General features: G+C 47.9%; 1 protein-coding gene across 3 annotated transcripts in view; it reads left to right on the top strand.

Annotated features, from left to right (window-relative positions):
• PTPRG (protein tyrosine phosphatase receptor type G) overlaps positions 1 to 24,473 on the top strand; it is a 706,759-nt gene that overhangs the window by 593,889 nt on the left and 88,397 nt on the right. For all 3 annotated transcript variants that reach the window (XM_077760245.1, XM_077760246.1, XM_077760247.1), the window contains exons 9-12: positions 166 to 350; positions 4,091 to 4,199; positions 10,652 to 10,701; positions 12,487 to 13,264. In XM_077760245.1, the coding sequence (XP_077616371.1) occupies positions 166 to 350; positions 4,091 to 4,199; positions 10,652 to 10,701; positions 12,487 to 13,264 (1,122 nt within the window). The remainder of the gene's footprint in view (positions 1 to 165; positions 351 to 4,090; positions 4,200 to 10,651; positions 10,702 to 12,486; positions 13,265 to 24,473) is intronic.

Below are 24,473 nucleotides of genomic sequence, written 5' to 3' on the forward strand. Positions count from 1 at the left end.
CAGTGCAAAATGTTAACAGTGGGTGAAACTCATTAAAAGGAGTATGGATATTTCCTGTACTACTCTGCCAGCTTTTTAAGGTTAGAATCTCAAAAAGCTCAGGGGCACAGGTGGGATTGCATGTGGTCCCGGGAGCCCCCGAACTTGGCCGTGTGTTCTCTTCAGTTTGCAGCTCTCCGCCCATCCACATGAAGGTGCAGCCGCTGAACCAGACGGCGCTGCAGGTGTCCTGGAGCCAGCCGGAGACTGTCTACCACCCCCCCATCATGAACTACATGATCTCCTACAGCTGGACCAAGAACGAGGATGAGAAGGAGAAGACGTTTACAAAGGACAGCGACAAAGACTTGGTAAAAGCTCCCTGCTCTGTTCATAACTGCCCTTGCAGTGACGAGGGGGGCCTGCCGCGGCTTCTGCGCACCCCCTGCACTGCGCAGCGTGCTTTATCCGAATCTTTCCAACCTCCCGCCGCCTGCTGAGGGCGCTGGCTACCTGTGGGAGCCGTGGCCTGGGAGCCCCCACCCTGGGCTCCTTCCCTCCTTCTGCTTCCTGGCTGTGCCACCAGGAAAAGCTAGGTAGTTTCTTTGTAATCAGGCTCTTCAAAATCGACTGCTTATTCTTTCATTATTTACAAAAAACAAACAGTAGGGGCCTCCGGGTGGCTCAGTGGGTTGAGCATCCCGCTTCAGCACAGGTAGTGATCTCACCGTGGTGAGTTCGAGCCCCGCATCGGGCTCTCTGCTGTCAGCACAGAGCCCACTTCAGATCCTCTGTCCCCTCTCTCTCTGCACTGCCCTCCCCTCCCTCCGGTACAGTCTCTCTTTCTGTCTCTCTCTGTCTCTCTCTCTCTCTCTCTCTGTCCCTGTCTCTCTCTCAAAAATAAATAAAACAAAAAAACAAAACAGAAAACCAGAAAGCTTCCATTAAGCCCCTTTTTAAAATCTGATGTGGTTGTAAATATTAAATGAGGTAAGCAAATGTACAAAAGTCCTAGCACGTAAGTGCTGGATAAGCACCAAGCTATTATTATTGCAGTTCTTCTTCCTTTTCCTCCTCCTACTCTTCCCTGCTAATACTACAGTCTCCTGCACCATCAACTGTCCACAGTCCCCTCCATTCTCTCTGTCACAAACGATCTGCCTCACACGTTACCATTTTGCAATGGACCCGTGACCATGTGGTTTTCAATCCCTGTTTTCAGACTCTCAGACACTAATACCTGACGTCACTCTGAGCTGCCCATGCCCCGCCCAGCTTCTCTCCCCAAAATTACTGGAGTGTTTAGAGACGACACCCAGTGAGGCCCTTTGTAACAGATACTTGCAGATACTGGCTTCTTCACTGTAAAAGCAAACCCTCTAGCAAGCACGCTGCTGCTCGAAGTCTTTGCATAGAAACTCAAAGTGACACATTTGGGTTTGAAAGCCTTGCACTTACTGTTAATCAAAAAAAAAAAAGAAGGCGGTGGAATAATGAAACGGTAATTGTATGGGCACATGAAAAACGTAGTGGGATTCTTAATGACTGTTATCACTTTTTTTCTTTCCAATACAGAGTCCCCAGGGCCCGTTCAATCAGTTATAGAATAATACTTTTCATATTCTTTTAGATGAAGATTCTTTTACTTCATTTCCATTTATATTTTCAATTTCCCCACTAGACATTGTTATCTGGGTCACATTAGGGAATGATGAGCCTCGTGAAATCAGAGAGCGATCTATTGAAAGGCACCCAAGGTTATGATGTGTTTTAACCTTTCCCGTGTCACCGCTGGAAGTCCATCAGGGATTTTTCTCTTTCTCGAGGACAGATGACTTGCATTAATCAGCAGAAACTATCTAGGCGCTTACGCGGTTTTTTTGTTCTAAGTGGAAAATAATTAAACACACAAAGATAAATAGATACCAGCTGGGAGTGAATTCTAATAAACCCCTGTATAGACGGAACAAGGATTTCGCTCCGAACAAAGACAGAACAGGGGTCAGAGGTTTAGAGAATGAGGCAAAAATTAGTTTATGAGAGAAAGGGAGAGAAAAAACCTGCTTTGACAACAAGGTTTTTTTTATCAGAATTTTCTGGGGGCGGTTATTTTCTTTTGGGACACAAAATCAGTTTTCTTAATTCCTCAAGAAGTTGATGGTGATGACTTAGCAGCAGCAAAGCTGTTCTCTACCTTATGGCTACTGGGGTTAGAAACCTGAAAGGAACACTTTTTTTTTTTTTTTTTTTTTTTTTTTTATTTTTTTGTTTTTGAGGGAGAGAGAGTGAGAGCACAAGTGAGTGAGGGGCAGAGAGAGAGGGACAGAAAGAGAGAAAATCCCACAAGGGGCAGAGAGAGACAGAGAGTGCAGAGCCCAAAGTAGGGTTCAGACTCCAGGACCGTGAGATCACGACCTGAGCTGAAGTTGGACACTTAACCGACTGTGCCACTCAGGCGCCCTCTCCGTAAAAGAAATAACATTCGTGCAGCATTTTCCGCTTCTCCTCTTTCACCCCTCACCTGTGGGACAGGTGCATTACCTACCTTTTCTGAGAGAGAGAGATGAGTCTTCATGTGAAGTAACTTGACCCCAGCCCACTGCTGTCCCCAGGAAGCCACTGGAGAGGTAAGGATAGCAGGTGCGGTCGCAGGAACATCCTCACGCCTGTTCAGATGTGCTCAGTAGCGACGCCGAGGAAACCCACTCAGCGGGTCAGCTCCCAGAGCTGCTTTCCATACTTGGCCCGGAATGTCTGTTTCAGTGACAAGACCCTTCATCCATTAGGAGGTCTTTAAAAATCAGCTGCTTTGGTTGTTTCACGTAAGCAAGGGCTGCCTGAGTACTTTTCATTTTCTCATTTTCTTTTTTAGAATGTTGATTTATTTTGAGAAAGAGAGCAGGGAAAGGGCAGAGAGAGAGAATCTCAAGCAGGCTCCACACTCTCACCACAGAGCCCGATGCGGGGGTCAGACCACAAACCATGAGATCACTGCCTAGGCCAGAACCAAGAGCCGGATGCTTGCCTGACTGAGCCACCCATTTGCCCCCACTTTCTCCTTGTCAAAGGCTCTTGCAATAAAGCTTTGAGGAATGGAGATTTGGATTTTGCGCGTGGTACTTGACTAGGAGTTGACAAACACTTTCTAGAAAGAGCCGGATAGCAAAATGTGTGGGGGCTTTCCAGCCCATAAGGTCTTTAAGGCAGCTACTCAACTCTGCCTTTGTAGGATGAAAGCTGCCAGAGACAACATGAAAATGAACGAGCGTGGCTGTGTGTAAATAAAACTTTATTAATACAAGTAGATAGCAGGCAGGATTTGGCCTGTGGGCTGTGGCTCGCTGCCCTGTGTGTCAGACAAGGGGCATTCTTTATGTTATGTGGTGAGGAATACCTGTGAACAAGGTTTGTGTGGCCTGTGTTCTAGAAGACTCGCAGGAATCCTATGAGGCAGCTGCTACTCTTTTCATTTAACAGTCGAAGGTAGCAGAGGCTGGAAGACATTGAGCAACTGACTTGGAATCACACAGATGGCGAGTGGTGTGACGAGTGGCTCTCACCTCCTCTGGACTCTAACCAAGTGTTCTGATCTAGCGTCATGCCCTGTAGTATCCATCCGTCAGGTACAGCAAGGCCTTCGAACTGCAAGGAAACCCATACGCCAAGATTTTGTTGTAGATGTTAAACACCCTGCATAGTTCTGAAAGTTTGGTATCCTTGGTAATTCTAGAGGCTGTCTAGGGTAAATAATTCCAGTTTATAAGCAGACTGAAGGTAGGGTAGTAATGGAAGGAGCCCAAGCCTTGTGTGTGTGAAGAAGGCTGAAGGCACGTCCCAGGCCAGTCAAGGCTGAGACCAGACTGATTCTGTTACATATGTTATCCTGCACATTTCAGTGTTGAAGCCAGATTCCCAGCCCATTATCTCTAAATGTTCTTTCCTTTCAGAGTGAGCCTTCGGTCAGTAGGGGAGCAACATGCGTGTCAGGCTTTGCCATGGTGCCCAGAAACCTAAAAGGAATCCCTAAAGTTATTTTAGGTGTGGTTTTAGAAGGTAAAGCATGTACCGGCCTTCAAAACCAACTCACTGCCTTTTCTTTCTTCACCCACAGAAAGCCACCATTACCCACGTTTCACCAGACAGCCTTTACCTGTTCCGTGTCCAGGCCGTCTGTAGGAATGACATGCGCAGTGACTTCAGCCAGACAATGCTCTTTCAAGGTAAGGCCAGTTCCCTTCTTCTCTGGCCCCCCCGGCCCCCTGCAGCCTCCTTTGTTATGCTTTGTCTTTTTTCTTCTTACCATGCTGGGACAGAGGAAATAAGCCTGGTCTTATTTGGAGTTTTAAATCACACCTGAAAAACCTCAGGAATTTAGGCCTGTCTTTTAGGTTGGGGGTTTCGATGGCCAGAAGAGGGGGAAGAAGAGCAAAGTGTTGATTTTTTTTTTTTTTTAATCATTATTGTCATATTCCAGCTGTGGGGAGCCAGGTGTGTGCCTAGCACTGTGACATCACAAAATCGCCTCCTAGTCACGTTATGGAATATCATCTTTGGATTTCTAGCATGGCTCACTTAACTAATCTCTTCAGAACTAGAGCCCAAACATAGAGCACACTCCTCTTTCTTTTTTTTTAATTAAGTTTATTTACTTATTTTGAGAGAGATAGGGACAGCCTGCATAGGTATGAGGGGCAGAGAGAGAGAGGGAAAGAGAGAGAGAATCCCAAGCAGTCTCCACAGTGTCATTGCACAGCCTGATGCAGGGCTCAAACTCACAAAACCGCGAGATCGTAATCTGAGCCGAAACCAAGAGTTGGATGCTTAACTGACTGAGCCCCCCCAGCACCCCTACAGCTCAGTCTTCTGGCTTGCAAGCCACACAGATGAGCCCTTCTTTGCAGGATCCTTGAGTTTCTAGAGAAATAGCTGTATGTTCCTGCTGATATAGAGTCTGGTAGAAAGTTCCAGACCCAGGACTAGGGTGAGTCAAAAGAAGCATTTACCTTGGTGCAGAATTTTTAAAAGCGTATCGAAAAACTCTGTAATTAAGATATGTTGTATTTTTTAAAACATTTTTATTTTATTTTTGAGAGAGAGCACAAGCAGGAGAGTGGCAGAGAGAGAGGGAGACACAGAATCCAAAGCAGGATTCAGGCTCTGAGCTGTCAGCACAGAGCCCGATGTGGGGCTTGAACTCATAGACTGTGAGATCATGACCTGAGCCGAAGTCAGATGCTCAACAGACTGAGCCACCCAGTCGACCCAAGATATGTTGTATTTTACCAGAACTTTGTTTTGAAGCAAAATCAGTGCAAAACATTCGTGGAGAAAATACGCAAGTTCTAAATAAAAGATAGGATCCACTCTGTCTTATTGTGCCTCAACCTAATCCCAGCCTGGTTCCAGTGAAACTATATCTACAAAAATAGGCAGCTGGGCTGTGGGCCGTGGTTTGCTGACGTGGTCTGGTGACACGTACCGAGACCAGCATGGCAGGAAGGACCAGGCCGTGGGCCTTGCTGTGCCAGGCTGAGGCCCTCCCTGATAAGGTTCCTCTCATCTGGGATCCTCAAGTTCAGAGAAACCTACACAGCAGATCAGCGGCTCTTAGCTTTTTTGAGTCATGTATATGATGAAGTCTTTGGACCTTTTCCATAGAAAATTCCAGAATTTTGCATTCCACTCCAGGGGCCCCATCAAGCCCGCAGGCCCTGGACCAGCAGCATCAATCAGCACTGTCCGAAAAGTGGTATTATTGATGGTACCTATGGTACCGACCTCACAAGGACCTTGCGGGACAGCGTACGGTAAAACGTGTGAAGGAATTAGCCGAGTGCCCGGTACCAGCTGTAAATATCACCTTAGTCTTAGGTTTGATATAAAAAATAATAAAGGGTGAACTCAGGGTAAGAAACCCTCCAGCTTTAGATTCCCTCTGAGGAGCCCTTCAAGCTTTACAGTTTGGCATTTAGCGTTTAAATACTCTTTGCTAATGTTCACATTATGTCATCCTTCCATTTAAACTAATTGAAATGAGCATCGCTGTATTTTTTTCACACGTAAATCACGCTCCCCGCGTCCACCTGCGCCCTGTGCATCTTGGCCCCTCTGCCTGTGGTGACGAGGTTCCACAGGCCGGAGCCAGGTCTGTGGCAGCCCAGGGGACAGAGAACAGGAAGCCACAGCGGAAACTTGCTGAGGCCGGGGCCCTGGAACTTCGGACACATAAATCACGATCAGGCCTCCCGTGTGCTCCAGCCGGGAACCTGGAATCTACCGAACCGCCTGTCCTGATTAATAGGCCCTCGAGCTTGCCGGCTTCTGGGGGGACTTTGAAAAATTAAATGTTTGTAATGTAATGGAATTCAGAAAGGCCCTGTCAGCTATAAATCCAAGCATGGGATATTTAAAATGTCAGATCACAGAGACTTGTTGGAAATGGCCAACATCTCCTTTGTCTACAAAGACTTAACTTTGTTCAGAGGTGGAACGTGCGTGCACCGGTTTTCTATATTGTTGCTTGTCCCTGTGTGCTGACAGAGGGGCATGGGTCCTCCAGGCCTCCCCACGGTGGCTTCTACATCTTTCCGAAAGCAGCCGGTGGGCAGTGGACAAACTAACTCTTTGGGTAGGCTGGCACACCTCTTGACAGCCAAGGATGCATTTACGAGCGGTAAAGTGCGGTGCACAAAACTGATCAACTATTAGGGCTCAAGTCTTACAAAGGAAAGGAAAAAAGCATAAGGAATTTCATAGAAGCCTGGTTCAGAATAATCAGATTTCCCGGGGATGATGCTCACTTCTGGTTTGGGAGCATGTGGAAGCCATGTGGCATGTTTACCTTATGGTAAATATAACACTGTTAAGTGTTACATATTTACTTGAGTGGTAACTATAATAGTAATAGTGGCAAGCAGCATCTGTAGAAGGACTCTCGGTCACAGAGCATTTTCCCATAACTTGTTTATTTCACTTGACCCCATGTCAGTGGCAGCTTGTAATGTACATGTTATTTTACAGATGGAGAAATGATGTTCCAGGCAGTCAAGTAACTTGCAAAAACAAACCACTTGACTACTAAGCAGGGTCTGTGTTTCTTATTCTAAACCCAAATCATTTATACACAGCACCAGGCCACCCCTCAATATTACCCTGAACCCCCAGTAATTCAACAAAAACGGATGAGAAGATTGATTGCTACATGTTCAGAGCTTGTGTGCAGTTCTCAACGGTCATAGAAAATAGTGGTTCTTGGGGCGCCTGGCTGGATCAGTCAGTTAGGCATCCGACTTCAGCTCAGGTCATGATCTCGTAGTTCGTGGATTTAAGCCCCGTATCAGGTCTGTGCTGACAGCCCAGAGCCTGGAGCCTGCTTTGGATTCTGTGTCTCCCTCTCTCTCTGCCCCTCCCCTGCTCAAGCTCACTCGCTGTGTCTCTCTCTCTCTCTCTCTCAAAAATAAATATTTAAAAAATTTTTTAAAAAAAGAAAGAAAATAGTGGCTCTTGAACTTTATCTCTGAGCCACAGACCCATCAGGCACCTGAAGCCAATGGATCCCATCTCAGGAGGGCTGAAAATAAATAAGTAAAATACATAGAAAAGGGAAGCAATTATGTTCGAATACGGTTGTCAGAATATTTTAAACAAATTTGGGAATATAGTCCTATATGCTGTTTGTTTATTAAGGCGTTGAAGGACAAGCATTGGTCAGCTCTCGCTACCTTGGTTTCTGAGTGGTGACAAACATGAATGCTATTGTGGAATAGCTATGACAATTATAAGGGCGTCTAAAAATATCTGGCTTCAGCCAGAGACAGTCACAGGTCCCACTGGGGCCGCTGAGATGTATTGGCTGCGCTCAGTGGCAGAAGGAGAGCCTTGGCTTCACATCGGTGAGAGCTTAGTCGAAGGCAGATGCCTTGTTTTTTCCCTGTCCCTGAATCCCTTTGGGCCCATGGGTGCCACGTTCAGCACTTCTGACACAAACGGTCCTGGAGAAACTTCCTGGTCACCGCGGCTTGAATCACCGGGGTAGAAACTGTCAAACGTTAATGAGCAATGTGAGTTCCGAGTTGCTGTTTAGCCTCTGGGCCTTAATCAGAGCCCTTTATAAAGGATGGGTGTCTTCACGAAGGGAGGTGGGTGCACCTTTCTGAGGCAGCACAGTGTGCATCCTAGAGCAACTGAAAGATGGTAGGAGGTCACAGTTAGTCCTGGGCAAGAGCTGTTCACTTCCTAGGCTGCTGTGTTTGACCTGGTTGCATTGACTTCTAGATCGGTCTCCTCTCCACATTCATCTCATCCTTCACACATTCGACTTTCCAACTATGCACAACGAATGAGCCATTAGGTTGGGCACTGCGGACTCAGGCGCCCCTGGGGCCATGTAGGGAACACGTACGGAGGAGGGGAGGGTTATCAGTGGGAAGCTGGACATCCTCCATCCACCAAAGGGAGTGAGGGATACTCACCCCCTGCAGGAAAGAGAGTTTGGTTGTACCGAATATTGTGACTTCACAGGATAAGCAGGAAATTGGGATTTTTAGTTTGAAAGTCATTGCACCAAATTCAGTTTTAAAAAAGCTTGCAGGCCAAACAAAAATTACGCCAGTCATTTGCCACTTATGGTTTAGGTAAAAACTTACAACAGATACACATATTATGTACTTTGGTATTTAGCTTTTTTTTTTTTTTTGCTGATTTTTTGGTGCCACGTATATATAGGAAGCAAACTTTTAGTTTATATAACAGTCCTATTTGGAGATAACCACAAAGACGCAGTTTGGGATTTTCTTTAATTACACTGTTGAGCATAATTCACAGTAGTGAAGCAACAATGAATAGGTAAACAAAATGTGGTATATGCCTACAACGGAATATTATTCAGCCTTGAAAAGGACAGAAATGGGACACATGGTCCAGCATGGATGAACCTCAATGACCATATGTGAAATGAAATAAGCCAGTCACAAAAGGACAAATATATATGGTTCCACTTATACGAAGTGTCTAGAATAATCAAATATCTAGAAACAGCAAATAGAATGGTGGTTGGCAGAGGCTGGGAAAGGGGGAGATGGGGAGTTAATGGGTACAGCATTTCAGTTTTGAAAGATGGAAAAATTCTGGAGATGGGTTGCACATCAATGAAAACGTCCTTAACACTACTGGACCACACACTTAAAAGGGGCTAAGATGGTGCGCCTGGGTGGCTCGGTTGAGCGTTCATCTCTGGATTTCAGCTCAGGTCATGTTCCCAGGGCCATGGGATCAAGCCCTGCATCGGGCTCTGCACTGATCCTGGAGTCTTCTCTCTCCTTCTCTCACTTTCTCTCTCTCTCTTAAAAATTAAAAAAAAAAATTTTTATTGGTTAAGATGGTAAGTTGATGTTATGTGTATTTCACCACATATTTACACATTTTCTGAAGTTACATTGTTTAACAATGACAAGAGGCAGACCCGCAGGAAGGAACCGACTCCAGAACTAGCATCCCCTGTCCTATGGGTCCTTTAAGAATCTGACAGTTTAAAACAGTGAAGCAATGATGGCGATATCTTAGGGGGTTTTAAAACTGAAGTAGAAATAAAACGTAAACCATATAATAACACACAGAAGGCGAGGCTGGCAAACAGGGTTAAATTATTGTACAGTTCTTAAATGTTTTCAGGAAGTGGTAAAAGTACTAATTTAAGGTAAAGTATGGCAAGTTCAGGATTCATGTTATAATCACTGAATGGATAATATAAGAAATTATAAACAAAAAGATAATAGGTGGCGGGAGGAGGGGAGATTGCCTGGCTGGCTCAGTCAGAAGAGCATGTGACTCTTGATCTCAGGGTCGTGAGTTTGAGCCCCACATTGGGTATAGAGATTACCAAAAATAAATAAATAAATAAACTTCAAAAGAAAGATGAGGGGCGCCTGGGTGGCTTAGTCGATTAAGCGTGCGACTTTCGCTTAGGTCATGATCTCGCGGTTCGTGGGTTCGGGCCCTGTGTCGGGCTCTGTGCTGACTGCCAGCTCAGCCTGGAGCCTGTTTAAGTCTGTGACTCCCTCTCTCTCTGACCCTCCCCTGCTCATGCTGTCTCTCTCCCCCTCTCCCCTAGAAATAAATAAAACATTTGGAAAAAAAAAAAAAGAAAGAAAGATGATAGGCAGGAACAGTGCAATAATAGGAATCAGTTTATGTGAGGTTCAAAGGTAGACAAAGCTGACAGAGGTCGGAATTGTGGGTTACCTTTCGGAAAGGAGGGGTAAGTATTGAGTGGGGTTTATGCAGACCTTCTGGAATGCTGGAGAACATCTGTATATGTCTTAATATTGGTGGTAGTTACACAGGTTTTTATAGAGAAAATTAATTGGACTGTATACCTAGAATTTGTATATTTAATTATGTAAGTTTTACTTCAAAACAGAAAACAATCCTTTTCTTTTTTTAATTAATACCTTAAGACGAGTCAGCAGCCAAACTACATAGCCCTCTGGAGGGTTTTTTAATGACTCCCCAGCTAGGAAGGGTTTTACATTTTTAAATGGTTGGGAAAAAAATCTATAATGGAATAATGTCTCATGACATGTGAAAATTATATGGAAATAAATCAGAAGTAAAGTTTTGTTGGAACAACCACAAAAGGTATATTGTTTACAATGTAATTTCTTTGTTTTCTCAGCTAACACTACTCGAATATTCCAAGGGACCAGAATTGTTAAAACAGGAGTGGTAAGTAGCAAAAGGCAATTGCTTTGTCCTGGCTGGTTAATTCGCATGCAGTTAAAACTGTCACCACGAGGTGGCAGTAGGATGTTGTTAAACTGCTCTTGAAGAGGTGAAAATACAGAAAAAATTACATTTCTCACTCTGTGATTCAATATGTTATGAAAAGAAACTGGGCCGCAGAGTTAAAGCAGTTGTGTTACACTGTATAATTCTTAGCAAGATAAAAAACTCCCCATGTTTTAAATTATTTATAATCTACGTAAGAGTGCAAATGAGTGCAAAAGGTCTGTTCCAAGCGCTTCATTGAACATATGCTAAAATTCAGAGGTTGTCTACACACGGAGATGTGTAGGTTTCTGGAGCCTCAATTGTTACCTAAGCTTTCCCATTTCTAGGGTAACTAACAATCATAATATTAATCACAATGTTGTCATTAACAGTAACAGCTTAAAACTTACTAGCGTCTCCTGGGTTTTAGGTTATTTTGTTACTTTCTTTATTACTTGCAGCGTCCCGTAAGGTTAGTGTTACTGTTGTTCCCCTTTTACAGAGGAAACTGAGGCTCAATCGGTTAAACGTAATGTGCTCAGCATCGTCCAGACCTGGGGTTGTCAACTCAAGCCCAGACCATCTGACCTCTGTGTCCTGGGTGCTTTATATTTTGTGGTACTTGGCATCAGAAACGAACGTCTGCTAGCCTGGCCATCCTGAAACTACAAAGTTTCCCAACCAAAATACTGTGATAACATTAAAGAGTCAAAGTGGCTGTGGCTGTATTGTTTTGAACCGTATATGTGAAGGGATGGCATTCCTGATTCTGGATACCAGGTTATAGGAACCAAAATTAAACCGGTCACTCAAAGCACCATTTCTTGTGTTTCCAACATACCATTATCTGCAGCTCACACAGAAGTCCCCATTTAGTATCTTGGAGGCTTGAACACAGGCAGCACTGCCTCTAGCCCCTTCCATCTCTGAGCCTTGGTTCCCTGACCTATAAAATGGGGTGATGATCCTGCATGCCCCCAGCATCGGGGGGGGACGCCCCGGCACCTCGCTGGCACTTATTAAATGGAATTCTTCCTCTTGCCATGTACCTGGGCGTAGATTTCTCCGTGGATAGACCCAGACACTCCGGCAGGGACAGCGGCTGTACTGGACTCACCGTGAAGACGCAGGGCTGTAAGCCAGTTCCCGGAGCGCGCAGGGTTGTGCGGCTCCTGCTTTTGCCGCCGCAGATACGGACAGGCATACGACCTGTCTGTCCGTCCACTTACACACTTCCCGGTGGACGACCCAGACCCTGGAGGGCTTTTCTGGACCTAGGTGCTGTGTGCTCTCCATGGGAGCCAGTGAGACACATAAAAAAGCAAGGGCTCCTTCTCTTCCCGGGTCAGCCCCAGATCATTTAACCATGTGACATGGCCAGTCTACTACTTAGTTGATACTGGTCTTTACATCGATTACAATGGTACTTCGTCTTTATTTGCTACTTACTTAGCTTCTTCCTAAGCAACGGCAGTGAAAAGTTGGGTTTGATATACTAGTTAAATGTTTTAATGCACTCAGAGTTCATTGTAGAACTATTAACACCAGTTGTGATCATCCACGGACCATGTAATGTCAACTTTGGTACCACGCTTTGAGAAAAACCCTCTGAGGAAAAGAAAAGAGGAGTAAGACCCACTGAGGGTCATAACCAGGGCCTTTTTCCCAGTCCTAATGACCGACCTCGCTCTGCTTTCTCTCCTGTCCCTTCCCCTGACCCCCGTGGTTGACCCTTTGCAGCCCACAGCGTCTCCTGCCTCTTCGGCCGACATGGCCCCCATCAGCTCGGGGTCCTCAACCTGGACGTCATCCGGCATCCCCTTCTCATTCGTCTCCATGGCGACTGGGATGGGCCCCTCTTCCAGCGGCAGCCAGGCGACCGTGGCCTCAGTGGTCACCAGCACGCTCCTGGCGGGCCTGGGGTTCAGTGGCGGCGGCATCCCCTCCTTCCCCAGCACCGTGTGGCCCACGCGCCTGCCCACGGCCGCCTCCGCCAGCAAGCAGGCCAGCAGGCCCGTCCTCGCCACCACAGAGGCCTTGGCCTCCCCGGGCCCCGACGGCGACTCGACACCCACCAGGGACAGCGAGGGCGCCGAGGAAGGGGAAAAGGATGAGGAGAGCGAGAGCGAGGACGGGGAGCGGGAACATGAGGAGGAGGGGGAGAAGGACTCCGAGAAGAAGAAGAGCGAGGTGACCCACGGCCCCCAGCAGCGGAGCCAGGACAAGCCCACCCCCGCCCCCTCGTCTCCCAGCAGGACTGCGGAGGACAGTGGGCATCAGACTCTGCCCGGGCACGGGCGAGGCCACACCGCCGTCCCCACAGACCGGCCCGACGACGTAAGGGATGCCCGCCCGGGCCTGGACGCCAGCTCGGTCACCTCCACCCAAGTGCCAGCCACAGTCACAGAGGAGCGTTTCGAAGGGAGTGATCCCAGGAGGCCCCAGATGCCATCGAAGAAGCCCACGTCCCGAGGGGACCGATTTTCCGAGGATAGCAAATTTATCACTGTTAATCCAGGTAAGTGGCCCGGTCCTCGAACGAGGCTCCATGCTGACGTGAGCAGTGTCACCCTTAGAAAAACCTGGGATGGGGACGTAGCTGCTTAATATTCCTCAAATTGTATATGTCTCTGGCATAAAGGATGTGTGTGCACGCGTATCTGTCTGTCTGTCTCTCTTGCTCTCTGTTTTGTTCTAATAAGAAACCTTTCTCTCTTGGGGCGCCTGGGTGGCTCAGGTGGTTAAACGTCCGAATTTAGCTCAGGTCATGATCTCGCAGTCCACAGGTTCGAGCCCCACATCGGGCTCTGTGCTGACAGCTCAGAGCCTGGAGCCTGCTTCAGCTTTTTTAAGTTAATTCTTTTCTTTTTTTAAGTTAATTTCGTGAGAGAGAGAGAGAGCATGAGTGGGGAAGGGGCAGAGAGAGTGAGAGAGAGAATTCCATGCAGGGTCTGCACCGTTAGCACGGAGGCTGACACAGGGCTGGAACTCATGAACCATGAGATCATGACCTGACCCAAAAATCAGAAGTCGGATGCTTGACCTAGTGAGCCACCCAGGAGCCCCTCTTCATTCTTACAGTAAAAAAAATTTTTTTAATAAGAGAGAGAGAGCACAACTTGGGGGTGGGGGAGAGGGAGACACAGAATTGGAAGCAGGCTCCAGGCTCTGAGCTGTCAGCACAGAGCCCGACACAGGGCTTGAACTCACAGGCTGTGAGATCATGACCTGAACCGAAGTCAGACACTTAACCGAATGAGCCACCCACGTGCCCCAAGATTTCATTCTTTATTCACTTAGCGCCTGTGTTTATGGACTGTTTGGTGCCAGGCTCTGGGTGGGTGCAACCCCAGGTGAGTGGCTCACTGAGTAAAGGATACAGCAATCCTGACACTCAGCTGGGGCGCCCACCGGGAAGCGAGGAAGCAGGGTGTTTACACAGCATAGCTAGCCAGGAAACCACCGACTAAAATTGGAGTTGGTGAAATGGTCATGGAGGAAATAAACAGGGTGCCGCTGAAGAGAATCATGAGGAGGTCTCTTAACTAAGATAGGCCCATCTGGGGAAGTGACATTCACATTGAGAGGAAAAGCATGAGACCCTCCAGCGTGGGGCAGGCTGGTGTTAGCCCACCGTCTGAGCCTGGAGAATAGGGTTCTTGATCCCAGAGCCCTGTTCTCTGTATAGACCACCCGGCTCACGGATGGTGAGAGCAGGGCATGGCTGGTGTGGCCTCTGTCGTGCTGCAGCGCTGCCCATTGTCCCGGCCGGTGGCGATTCGCTGCTGTCATACGCTCAGGAACCGTCCCGATAGTCTGTGAGGCAGCCGTGAGCATGAGGGGTTGGTATTGTTGTGAAGGGTTTTCTTAATAAGAAATTCTTCTTTTTGCCAGACTACAAGATGTTTAGCAACAATTTTTTTTGCATCTAAGCTGTTGTGGAGTTATAAGAGTGCAAAAAAAAAAAGCAACTGGTAAATATTTATTTGCTTTTGCACTTGTAAACATTAAAATTCATCTAAAGCTGAGATCTCGTATGTTAAGATACAACTTAGAATAAATTTTCATGTTTTGAATTACGTGCCTCCTTAAAGCTGGTATGGACTCGCTTTTTGAAGTTTGGGTTTCCTTTGGGTGTTGCTCAGTTTGTCTTGGTTTTAGGGAAGGGTACAGAGTGGCCTTCCGCGGAGTCGAGCAAAGGAAATACTGGGCCACTTACACGCCGTTTGAAGCCATTCCTACATGAATAATGACATTGCCTCCAGGAACTACTGTGAGATAGAATTTCTTGCTCTTGAAGATATTAAAGAAATATTTATGGAGTACCCACTGTGTTCGGGGCACTGCACGAAGCGCTGGGAATAGAACACAGATCAAGGCAGGCTTCTGTTCTCCGGGGGTTATATTCTAGTGAAGGAGCTTGAGAATATTCCAGGGAGCAAATGCATAACTTCAAATAGTGCTAGAGTTGGGGGGCGGGGAGTGCAGTACGGCATCGAGTGGTCAAGGAACGACATTTGCGCAGAGACCCGAGTGATGAGTGGTCAAGGAATGACGTCTGTGCAGAGACCCTAGCGGTGAGGAGGTAGCCTTGCAGAGGTCCATTGAAGGGTATTCTAGGCTGCAGGGAGAGTAGGTCTAGAGATCCAAAGTAGGGATTAAGTTAGAGCCATTGAGGAGCTATCTGAAGGTCAGTGTGTGTGGACCGTAGAGCATTGGGAGGAGGGGAAAGGGAGGCTCACAGATGGGCAGAGCGCAGGTCAGGAGGGGGTGGGGTCATCGTCCATGTTAATTGAAATGGAAAACCAGTGGTGGAGTTCAGCAGGAGACCCCCTCATCTGAGTAACTTTTTTTTTTTTTTTTAAACGTTTTATTTATTTCTAGGAGAGAGATAGAGACAGCATGAGCAGGGGAGGGTCAGAGAGAGAGGGAATCACAGACTCTGAAACAGGCTCCAGGCTCTGAGCTGGCAGTCAGCACAGAGCCCGACGCGGGGCTCGAACCCACAAACCGCGAGATCATGACCCAAGCGAAAGTCGGACGCTTAACCAACTAAGCCACCCAGGCGCCCCTTGAGTAACTTTTTTGAAAGACCCCTCTGGCCTCTCCATGGAGATGGCACGGGGAGGCAAGAGCGGCCACAGAAGCCCAGGTAGGAGGTGATGGCAGCGGCCCCGTGGACCAGTGGGGTTTAGTGGTGGACCTTGTTGAAAACGGATTTTCAAACTTGAGCGGCTCAGCCTGTGGACCAAAGGCTCTGGCCAAATAGCGTTCTCAGCCCGCTGCTCTTACACACGTCTTTGCCCGCACTTCTGATCCAGGCGACCGCTGAGAGCTTAGGTTGGGAGAGTTGACACCTCCCACTTGGAGAGCGGTGGGGACCTGGGACATGTCCCAGGTGAGTGGAACTGAGCCAGATTCCAGGAAGAGAGAGGAGAAACGATGGTGGGCACTGTGCATTTCCAGCCCTGGGGATGGGGCACGTGGGTCCCTGGCTTCCACCATCAGGTGTCCACGTGTGCAGGGACAGAGTGGCTTTTGGAGACAGGTCACTACTGCAGCCTCTGCCCCTTATACACCCTTGTGCAGCGTTCTTGTCTGGAAAGTGGGGATAACAGTAGCTCTCGGTGCAGACAGAGGTGTTGGGGTCACTTGCGGTCAGCCATAAGGAAGGAGGAGCTGTCTGCAACCAAAGGCCACAAAATCACAATGACGACTGTGAGGAAGCCCCTTGTAGGTGTTTCTTTTGGAGTGACTTCCAGAAACTCAGCCTGTACCTCCAAACTGGTAAAACCAAAGTGACTCCCTCACCGGTTCATCTCCATGGGAAGGTTCACATCTCAAAGCCTTTTGGGCCACAGGTATCTGTCGAAACTTCTCGACCCTGCCAGGTCGCACAAAAGCAGCCAAAGACAGCACGTAAGAGAGCAGATGTGGTTGAGTCCCGACAACACTGTTTACAAAAACAATAGTGGATTGGGCTGATCTGCGAGGCAGCATTTGCCGACCCCTGGTTTAAGAAGAAATACACATGGGGCGCCTGGGGGGCTGTCGGTTGAGCGTCCGACTTTAGCTCAGGTCATGATCTCACAGTTCCTGAGTTGGAGCCCCGCATCGGGCTCTGTGCCGACAGCATGGAGCCTGCAGGGAATTCTTTGTCCCCCTCTATCTCTGCCTATCAAAGTCTCTTTCAAAAATAAATAAAACATTAAAAAAAAAAAACGTTAAGAAGAAGAAATATACATGTGCTTGTTGGTTAATAGAGGCTATCAATGACTTGAGGGTAAAACCCACGACCCCACATCAGTCCGTGATTCCGAAGAACTCACTTTGCTTCCAGCCATCCCAGCCTCTCCCTGTCTGTGTCCTCCAGAGTGGCATGTACTCTTTATTTTTTTTTAATGTTTATCTATGTATTTAGAGAGAGAGAGGGAGAGTGTGCAGGGGTTGGGAGGGAGAGAGAAACCCAAGCTGTCAGTGCAGAGCCTGAAGTAAGACTCGAACTCACGAACCGCGAGATCATGACCTGAGCCGAAATCAAGAGTAGGATGCCCAACTGACTGAGCCACCCAGGTGCTCCAAGGCATTTACTCTTTAAATAAAGTCACCTTCATCTTCGTGCTGACTTATTTTAAAGACTTTGCATGTACATTTGTTTAAATTGGTCTCATTTACATTTTCTTCACAGTAAAGTAAAAACAAGTCCTTTAGTCAATATTTAGTCTTTCTTGGACACAAGCATTAATGTTTAAAGTTACAGACTATGTTGTATTTCGACCAACATTTCCAAAAGGCTTTTTTTTTTTAATTCCTTTGATGTTTGATAACATCTTTTTAAGTCCTGTGAGTACTGTAGCTTTAGTATTAATTCACAAGGAAGAAGAGGGGAGTCCTTCTGTAGAAGAAGTAGCAAAGTCAGACAACTGTGGAAGTCAGACAGGTGTTAACAGTGAGAGAAGAGGACCAGATGGTGGACATTGGGGAGCAGTGCAGACCAGAGAGCACATGTCCTTTCTAAAGATGGCTGCCTCACTCAGTTCCCACTGAGTGTAGCCCCTGAGGGTGCCTCAGGAGCCCGAGATCCACCCAGTTCTTAAGTGAGTTCCAATTTTTAAACCGTTTTCATGTTTTGGTTTTTGGTTTTAGTTTTGGTTTCACACGTGCTAAACGAAACACATCCCTGGGCCAGGTGGGGGGGAACCCTGGTACTTAGCCTCTACTTGTAGAGCTTGTGGCTATAGTTACAGCTGCCCTGGAGGCCGATCCAAAGGATTAGAAGCCTCAGTGCAGCCACTCTGTCTGTTTGCTAACATCTGCTAGTGTGAAGCCCTGGACGGGTTGTGTGGTGCATGGAAATCCAACATGGCGCCTCTCTCGGGAGCCACAGAAAGGCTGTTGGTGGAGGCACCCCCAGAGACGGGTTGATGCAATGAAATGTTTTGGGGGTGGTGTGTAGTACAGCATGCCCTAGCAGGAGCATTTCAGGGTGGGCACGGTCAATAAAGTGATCATTTAGTGCTAGGGTTTTCCTTAAATCGGGGAAAGTCCTTTTTCAGACTGTTCCTGCTCAGAACCCCAGGATGTAAACACTCACTCACTGAAAGCTCGCAGCCACCTCCTCTGCATCAGCCTTGAGCCCGGTGCTGAGAGGATGATCTGGTTCAGGCATCAGCACCCTGCCGTCTCCAGGCCTGGACTGGCCCATGGCCTCCTTTTGCCTAGACCATGAGCTCAGAAAGGTCAGAGTCCATTTGTTGGGCTGGTTCTCTGCTTTGAGCCAGAGTGAAGGGTCCCAGGCTCCAGCCATGCCACTCCCTTGGGCAAACCCTAAGGTACCCCCTTTGGAATCTCAAGCTCTAAGGAACCCCTCGTGAAAATCTTTGATTATAGACACAGTAACATCACCAATTCCCTTTTGTTCCATGCTGGCATTGCCTGTGCTAGAAGCTAAGCTACGTGTTCATAGTCCTATAGCACCTCTGGGTGGGGGTGAGGGGGCCAGTGAGGAAACCGAGGCTCAGAAGCCTACGGAATGTGCCAGGCGACACAGCACGTGGCAAGATGAAACTCAGACATGAGCCCTGACTCCAGGGTCCAGAAGAACACCCCTTACACTGCGCTGCCTTCCTTCTGGCTTTGGACTTACCCCCGAGTTGGGGGGAGCACAGGATGATTTCAGATGACATTTTGATTACTAAGTAGGTATTCAAATGTGTGCTTTAGAAAAAATACCAGTTTTCCATTTATGGCTGAGGTTCTCGACCAGTGAGGATTTGTCCCTCTTCTCCCTGAAAGCATTTGGCCGTATCTGGAAACATTTCTGGTTGTCAAGCTGGGGAGGGGGCTGCTGGGCAGAAGGCAGGGATGCTACTGACCGTTCCCCACTAACACAAACTCACCCCTCACTGCAGAGAATTACCTGCTCCCAAATGTTCAACGGAGCTGGGGTTGAGAAACTCTTGATTTATCCCATTAATACACAGTTTCATTTTCAAAGTATACTTAAGGAAAGAAATAATTGAGGACAAAAATAAGTACCAGGAAGGGCTCATGAAGATAGGACAGAAATCATGAATGTGATACCCAGCTGGAGTATTACGGGGGTTGGGGGGTGTGGGGCATGTAGCACAACTCTATTTAAAAGATATATATGGCGGGCACTTGTATGGACTTTCGTATGGACCCTCCAAAGCACTTTGCAGCCAGGGCTAGCTTTGTTGGTCAGGCTTCTTTTTGCAGAGGTGTTTTCTAGATCATCCCGATCACCCCTGTTCTTGGCTATCATCTTCCTGGGAGTGTCCGAGGAAATTAGTTTGGCGTGGCTTTGAGGGGTTACTCAGTGCTGGTGTGGTTTCGTTTCCTCCCAGAAAGTGTCTGGGCCCTTGGAAGTTCGTGTTCCCCACTGAGGGATCTGTGAACCAGGACAGATGATAGATCTCGTGGTGTGGGAAACCAGACACCACCCAGAATGGGTGGGTTTCCAACAAGGCTGGAGTCAGGAATTTGGGTTGTAGGGGGTGGTGTGTTTGACATAAGGTAGGGTTACAGCCTCTGTCCAATCTGATGGCAAAGGCACAGGATGTTGGCAACAAAGCGTTGATGGTGATGATTTGGTAGTCCAGGACCAGCGTATTTATAGGGCTTAGAATTAAATTGGGATTTATCAAACACCCTCAATTTTCCAACACCTAATGGCAATAGACATGACAGACTATTGTTTGATGATTTGACTGTGAGGAAGTGAGCTCTCTGTAAGGGGGTGAGGAGTGCTTATTCACAAGAACTCCGGGTGGTAATATAAATGGAAACACATGACGCTCTAATCTAGCTCAAGCATGGTAATAGGAACACAGAGCTAGGGGTCCCCTTGCAGGAGAATATATGTGCTTGTAACTGACAGTCATGTTTCTGCAACCATGGCTGAGATGATGTCAGAGCTCCAGCAAAATAAAGACCAATTTTGTAGCCCCATAAAAAACCAGCCACCTTTTCACTTCACACCTGCACGGGGGGCTACCATCAACAAAACAAAACAAAACAAAACAGAAAATAACAAACGTTGGTGAAAACGCAGAGAATTTGAAATGCTTGTGCGCTGTTAGTGGGAATGTAAAATGGGACAGCGCTGTAGAAAACAATATGGTGGTTCCTAAAAAAATTAAAAATAGAACTTACCATATGATCCAGCAATCCCACTGCTGGGTATATACCCAAAAGAATTGAAAGCAGGGTCTTGAAGAGATATTTGTACATTCCTGTTCATAGCAACATTATTCACAGTAGCCAAGGGATGGATACACATTTGGGTTGTTACCCAAGCAAATGAATGGATAAATACAACGTGGTATATACCTACAATGGAATGTTATTCAGCCTCAACAAGGCAGGGCATTCTGATACGTGCTACCGTATAGGTGAGCCTTGAGGACATTGTGCTAAGTGAAATAAGCCAGTCACAAAAAGACAAATATATACTTCCACTTGCATGAAGTGCCTAGAATCGGTCAAAGTCACAGAGAGAAGGAAAGACGGACGCCAGAGGCGTCAAGATGAGGGGATGGGGAGTTGTTGTTTAATGGGTATTGGGTTTCCATTCAGCTGATGGAAAACAGATTCTGGAGATGGGTTGCACAACAGTGCGAATGCACTTGACATTGCTGAACTGTGCGCTTAGAAATGGTTAAGATGGTAAATTTTACAGGGTTTTTTTTATCCTAGATTTTTTTAAGCCGTCTGAATTCACGAATGTGGGTGGTTTTTAATGAGTGTTGTTACTCAGAGCAAATGTAGTCCAGTCTCCCGCAGTTGAACCGGGCTGAATTATGAGTCTGCTGTTTGTCCTTCTTTTGATCTTTCCTAAACCGTGAAAGACCCCCACTTTCCCCTACTCCTGGTAGTGGTCCTTGGATCCGAGCTCCCTCTAGTCTTGACAGCGTAGGGGTTTTGTCCTGTAGCAGAGGGTGAGCCCTTACCATGCGGTAGGAAGTGCTTCACATGGGCCTGTCTGATGTATTGCTGCCTGTAGCATTTATAGTACATTGTACTCCGTTTTTATTTGCTTCTACTGGGATGGGAGCCAAGCCAGTAAAAGGCAAACAGCATTAATTCAGTGATGACATATGCCACTGAAAACTGTTTTTCTTTTCTTTTTTTTTTTTTTTTAATTTTTTTAAAAAGCAGAATGGAGGCACTTTACTCAGATTCTGCTGGATGCTAAAATAAAAGCTGAGAGGAGAAAGGGACACAGGGAGGTCGTTAATCCTTGCCTCCCTCCTGCGAATGCTCAGAGAGGGTTAGTTGGCATCTTGGTCTAAGTTTTATCTGGAAGGCATTTCAGAAGCAGGCTTGTTCTCCTGGCCTCCGTCTTCTTACCTTCTTGGCAGCCCTTTATCTGGACGTCGCAGCCATGGGGGTGCAAGCGAGAGGTGGGTGTAAGTTGTGACCCCCATCCCATTTCTTCTTGGTACACACGCACCAGCAAGATGCAGCTCTGGAAAGAGTATGAGAAAGGTCCAAGTTCACGGCACGGGGGGGCGGGGGGAGGGGGACACGGCTGCCATTGTCCAGTTGGAGCCACGGTCTTGTCGGTTTCCAACGAGTTGAAAAATAAAATCTCTTCAGAAATAGATCTTGAATCAGGAGAGGTGCGTTATACAGAAGCAGCTTCTTTTCTTGAGCCAGGTTAGTGATTTCAGAATCCTGGTTGGGAGTTTCTTAAACCTTAATTCTCACTTTTGATGGTGAGGTCCTTTTCAATTACCTGAGTCCATGTTCTTCTGCTACTCGTTGGGCCAGAGTGCCCCCCCCCCCCACCTGCAGACTGAAATGAGGCTGGCTAGAGGCTAGAGCAAGCTGGCGTCAAGGGCCGAGGGCAGCAGGTCTGGTGTAGGACATTCGGGAGCAGTGCGGACTGTGGGAAACTCATGAGACACACGCAGTCTGTCCACTCTGGGCTTGTGTTTGCCGTGTGGGGATTCAGGCCCGTGCCGCCAACCTTAAACATTTCTGGTAGGAGCTTCCGTTGCTGGTTTTTTATGTGAACTCTGTTGCTTATTCAACATTGGCAGCGAATCCACAATCCACTAATAATTAGTGGGGGGGGGGTGCCACACCAGGCCCACATGTGGGCCACCGTTTCACACGCCCCATGGTGGGCAGGGACTGAAGGCCAGTTCTGCTGGGAACACCGGACCATCTGGAGAAATCAGATGGAGGTGAGGAGCAGCTTCATGACCCCAAAGGGGCTGCACGCCTTCCGGTGGCGGGATTTGGGCATCGGGGAGGGGAGCGTGCTCTCCAGGAGCCAAGGGCGGCTGGGCTACCAGTGAAGCTCTGAGGGAAGGTGGGCTGCTTCCAGCCGCTGGGAGGGTCAGATTTTCCCACATCGGCAGCACTGGCACCGCGTTCTAGAGGAAGGAAGAGAAGGAGTGTTCTCTGGCGGATGGCCCTCCTCTGTGACAGGGGCTGTGCTTGCCCGACCCATCAGGCCAGCTTCAGGAGCACTGCACTTGGGCAGGCACACGGAGCCCTGCGTTCAGAAGGCCCTGAACTTGCTCTCACACTGCCGCCCCCGTCTTGAAACTCCTTAGTAACATTCACGCAGGACCCCCTTGATTTCATTTTGCATCTGGCTCTGTCAGTGAAGCAGGTGTAATTTGTATAATCTGCTCACATTGATTTGTCTCATTTCATGCTTAGAAGTCCTCTGAGAGATGAGTAAGCATGATCATGTCTCCCTTTGATAGAGGAGGAACCCACAGCTCAGAGATGGGCAGTCACTTACCCAGAGTCACACAGCTAAAAGGGCCAAGCCAGCATTTGTAATCGGTCTGCCTGACTCTGAAATGCAGGGTGTTGGTTGTGCTGAAATTTGAGAGTATGTCCCCGTCTCTGGGGGCTGGGGCGGGGGCAAGATTGTCAAGGGACTGAAGAAGTCCCAGGAGCAGGAGAGTGTATACCCAGCCTGGGGGGGGCATGTGATCTGTGCCTAGTAGTTTCCAGTAAGTTTTATTAGACTTTGTCCTCTGAGGGCCTGGCGGGCCACAGAGCGAGTCAGGCAGTGGGATAGGCATTTTTCTGGAGGACAGGAAGTGCGGTGCGGTCTGGCTCAGGGCCCGCTTTGAAGTTGTGCCTCCTCACAGGCAGCCTCCGGTGCTAGCGCCCAGCACGACTGCGCTTCTGTGCGACTGCCACTTGGGCATCCACATACGCCGCAGGGATCACATTCTGCAAGCACCAGGGAGCACTCAGCATTTGCGTGGTGCTGCTGGGCTGTTGACGAGGGAGAGGACAGTGATGGTGATGATGATGATCACCACCGATAACAGTAACAAGGTGCGGATGGCTGCCAGGCAACGTTCTCAGTGTTTTATATGCACTGGTTCATTTAATCCTCACACTCCACCGTGTGTCTCCGTTTACAGATGAGGAAACTGACGCACAGAGAGGTGAAGTAACTTGCCCAGAGTTGCACAGCTAGGAGGAGACAGAGCTTCACTGCTGTTCTCGCATGCACAGATGGGAGTCAGCCCTCCCGTGGCGGACCTTGTAGTCATTAGAAGAGCAGTTATAATGGAGTGTGGTGCGTGCAGTAAGAGACATGCGTGATGGGGTGTTGATGGGGACGAGTGGGTGCTGGGTAGGCGCACAGCCTTGCTCAGTGCCAGGCACGCTCCTAACCATCCTGTGTGTGCGTCTTCCCAATGAATGTTGCCACCACCTATTGAAGCAGGGTTATTTTATCCCTTTTATAGATGAAGAACTCCAGGCCCAAAATGATTCAGGTTACTGGTTAAAAAGTCACATAGGGGCACCTGGGTGACTCAATCGGTTGAGTGTCCAGCTCCTGATTTCAGCTCAGGTCGTGATCCCAGGGTTGTGGGATCGAGACCTGTGCTTGAAATTGTCTCTCTCTCTCTCTCTCTCTCAATCGCTTTGCCCCTCCCCTACTCACATGCACATTTTCTCTGTGTGTTTAAAATTCAGAAAAAAAAAAAAAAGTCACATAGACGTAGCAGAGCCAGGATTTGAACCTGTGATCTGAGCTCTACTTTGCCTTCCAGAGAGAGCACTGAGTGAGAGCTTGAGGAGGCGTCATGGAGAAGAAAGGGACCATAGGAGCTGCTGGGGGCAGAGCAGAAAGGCATTCCTGGCAGTGGGGAGACGGGGGCAAAGGTGGGGAGGCAAGAGCGTGGCCCAGCACGGCCACTGGTGGATGGGTGCTCAGG

This window comes from Crocuta crocuta, unplaced genomic scaffold, assembly GCF_008692635.1.
Source record: "Crocuta crocuta isolate KB4526 unplaced genomic scaffold, BGI_CrCroc_1.0 scaffold213, whole genome shotgun sequence".
Classification (NCBI taxonomy): Eukaryota; Metazoa; Chordata; class Mammalia; order Carnivora; family Hyaenidae; genus Crocuta; species Crocuta crocuta.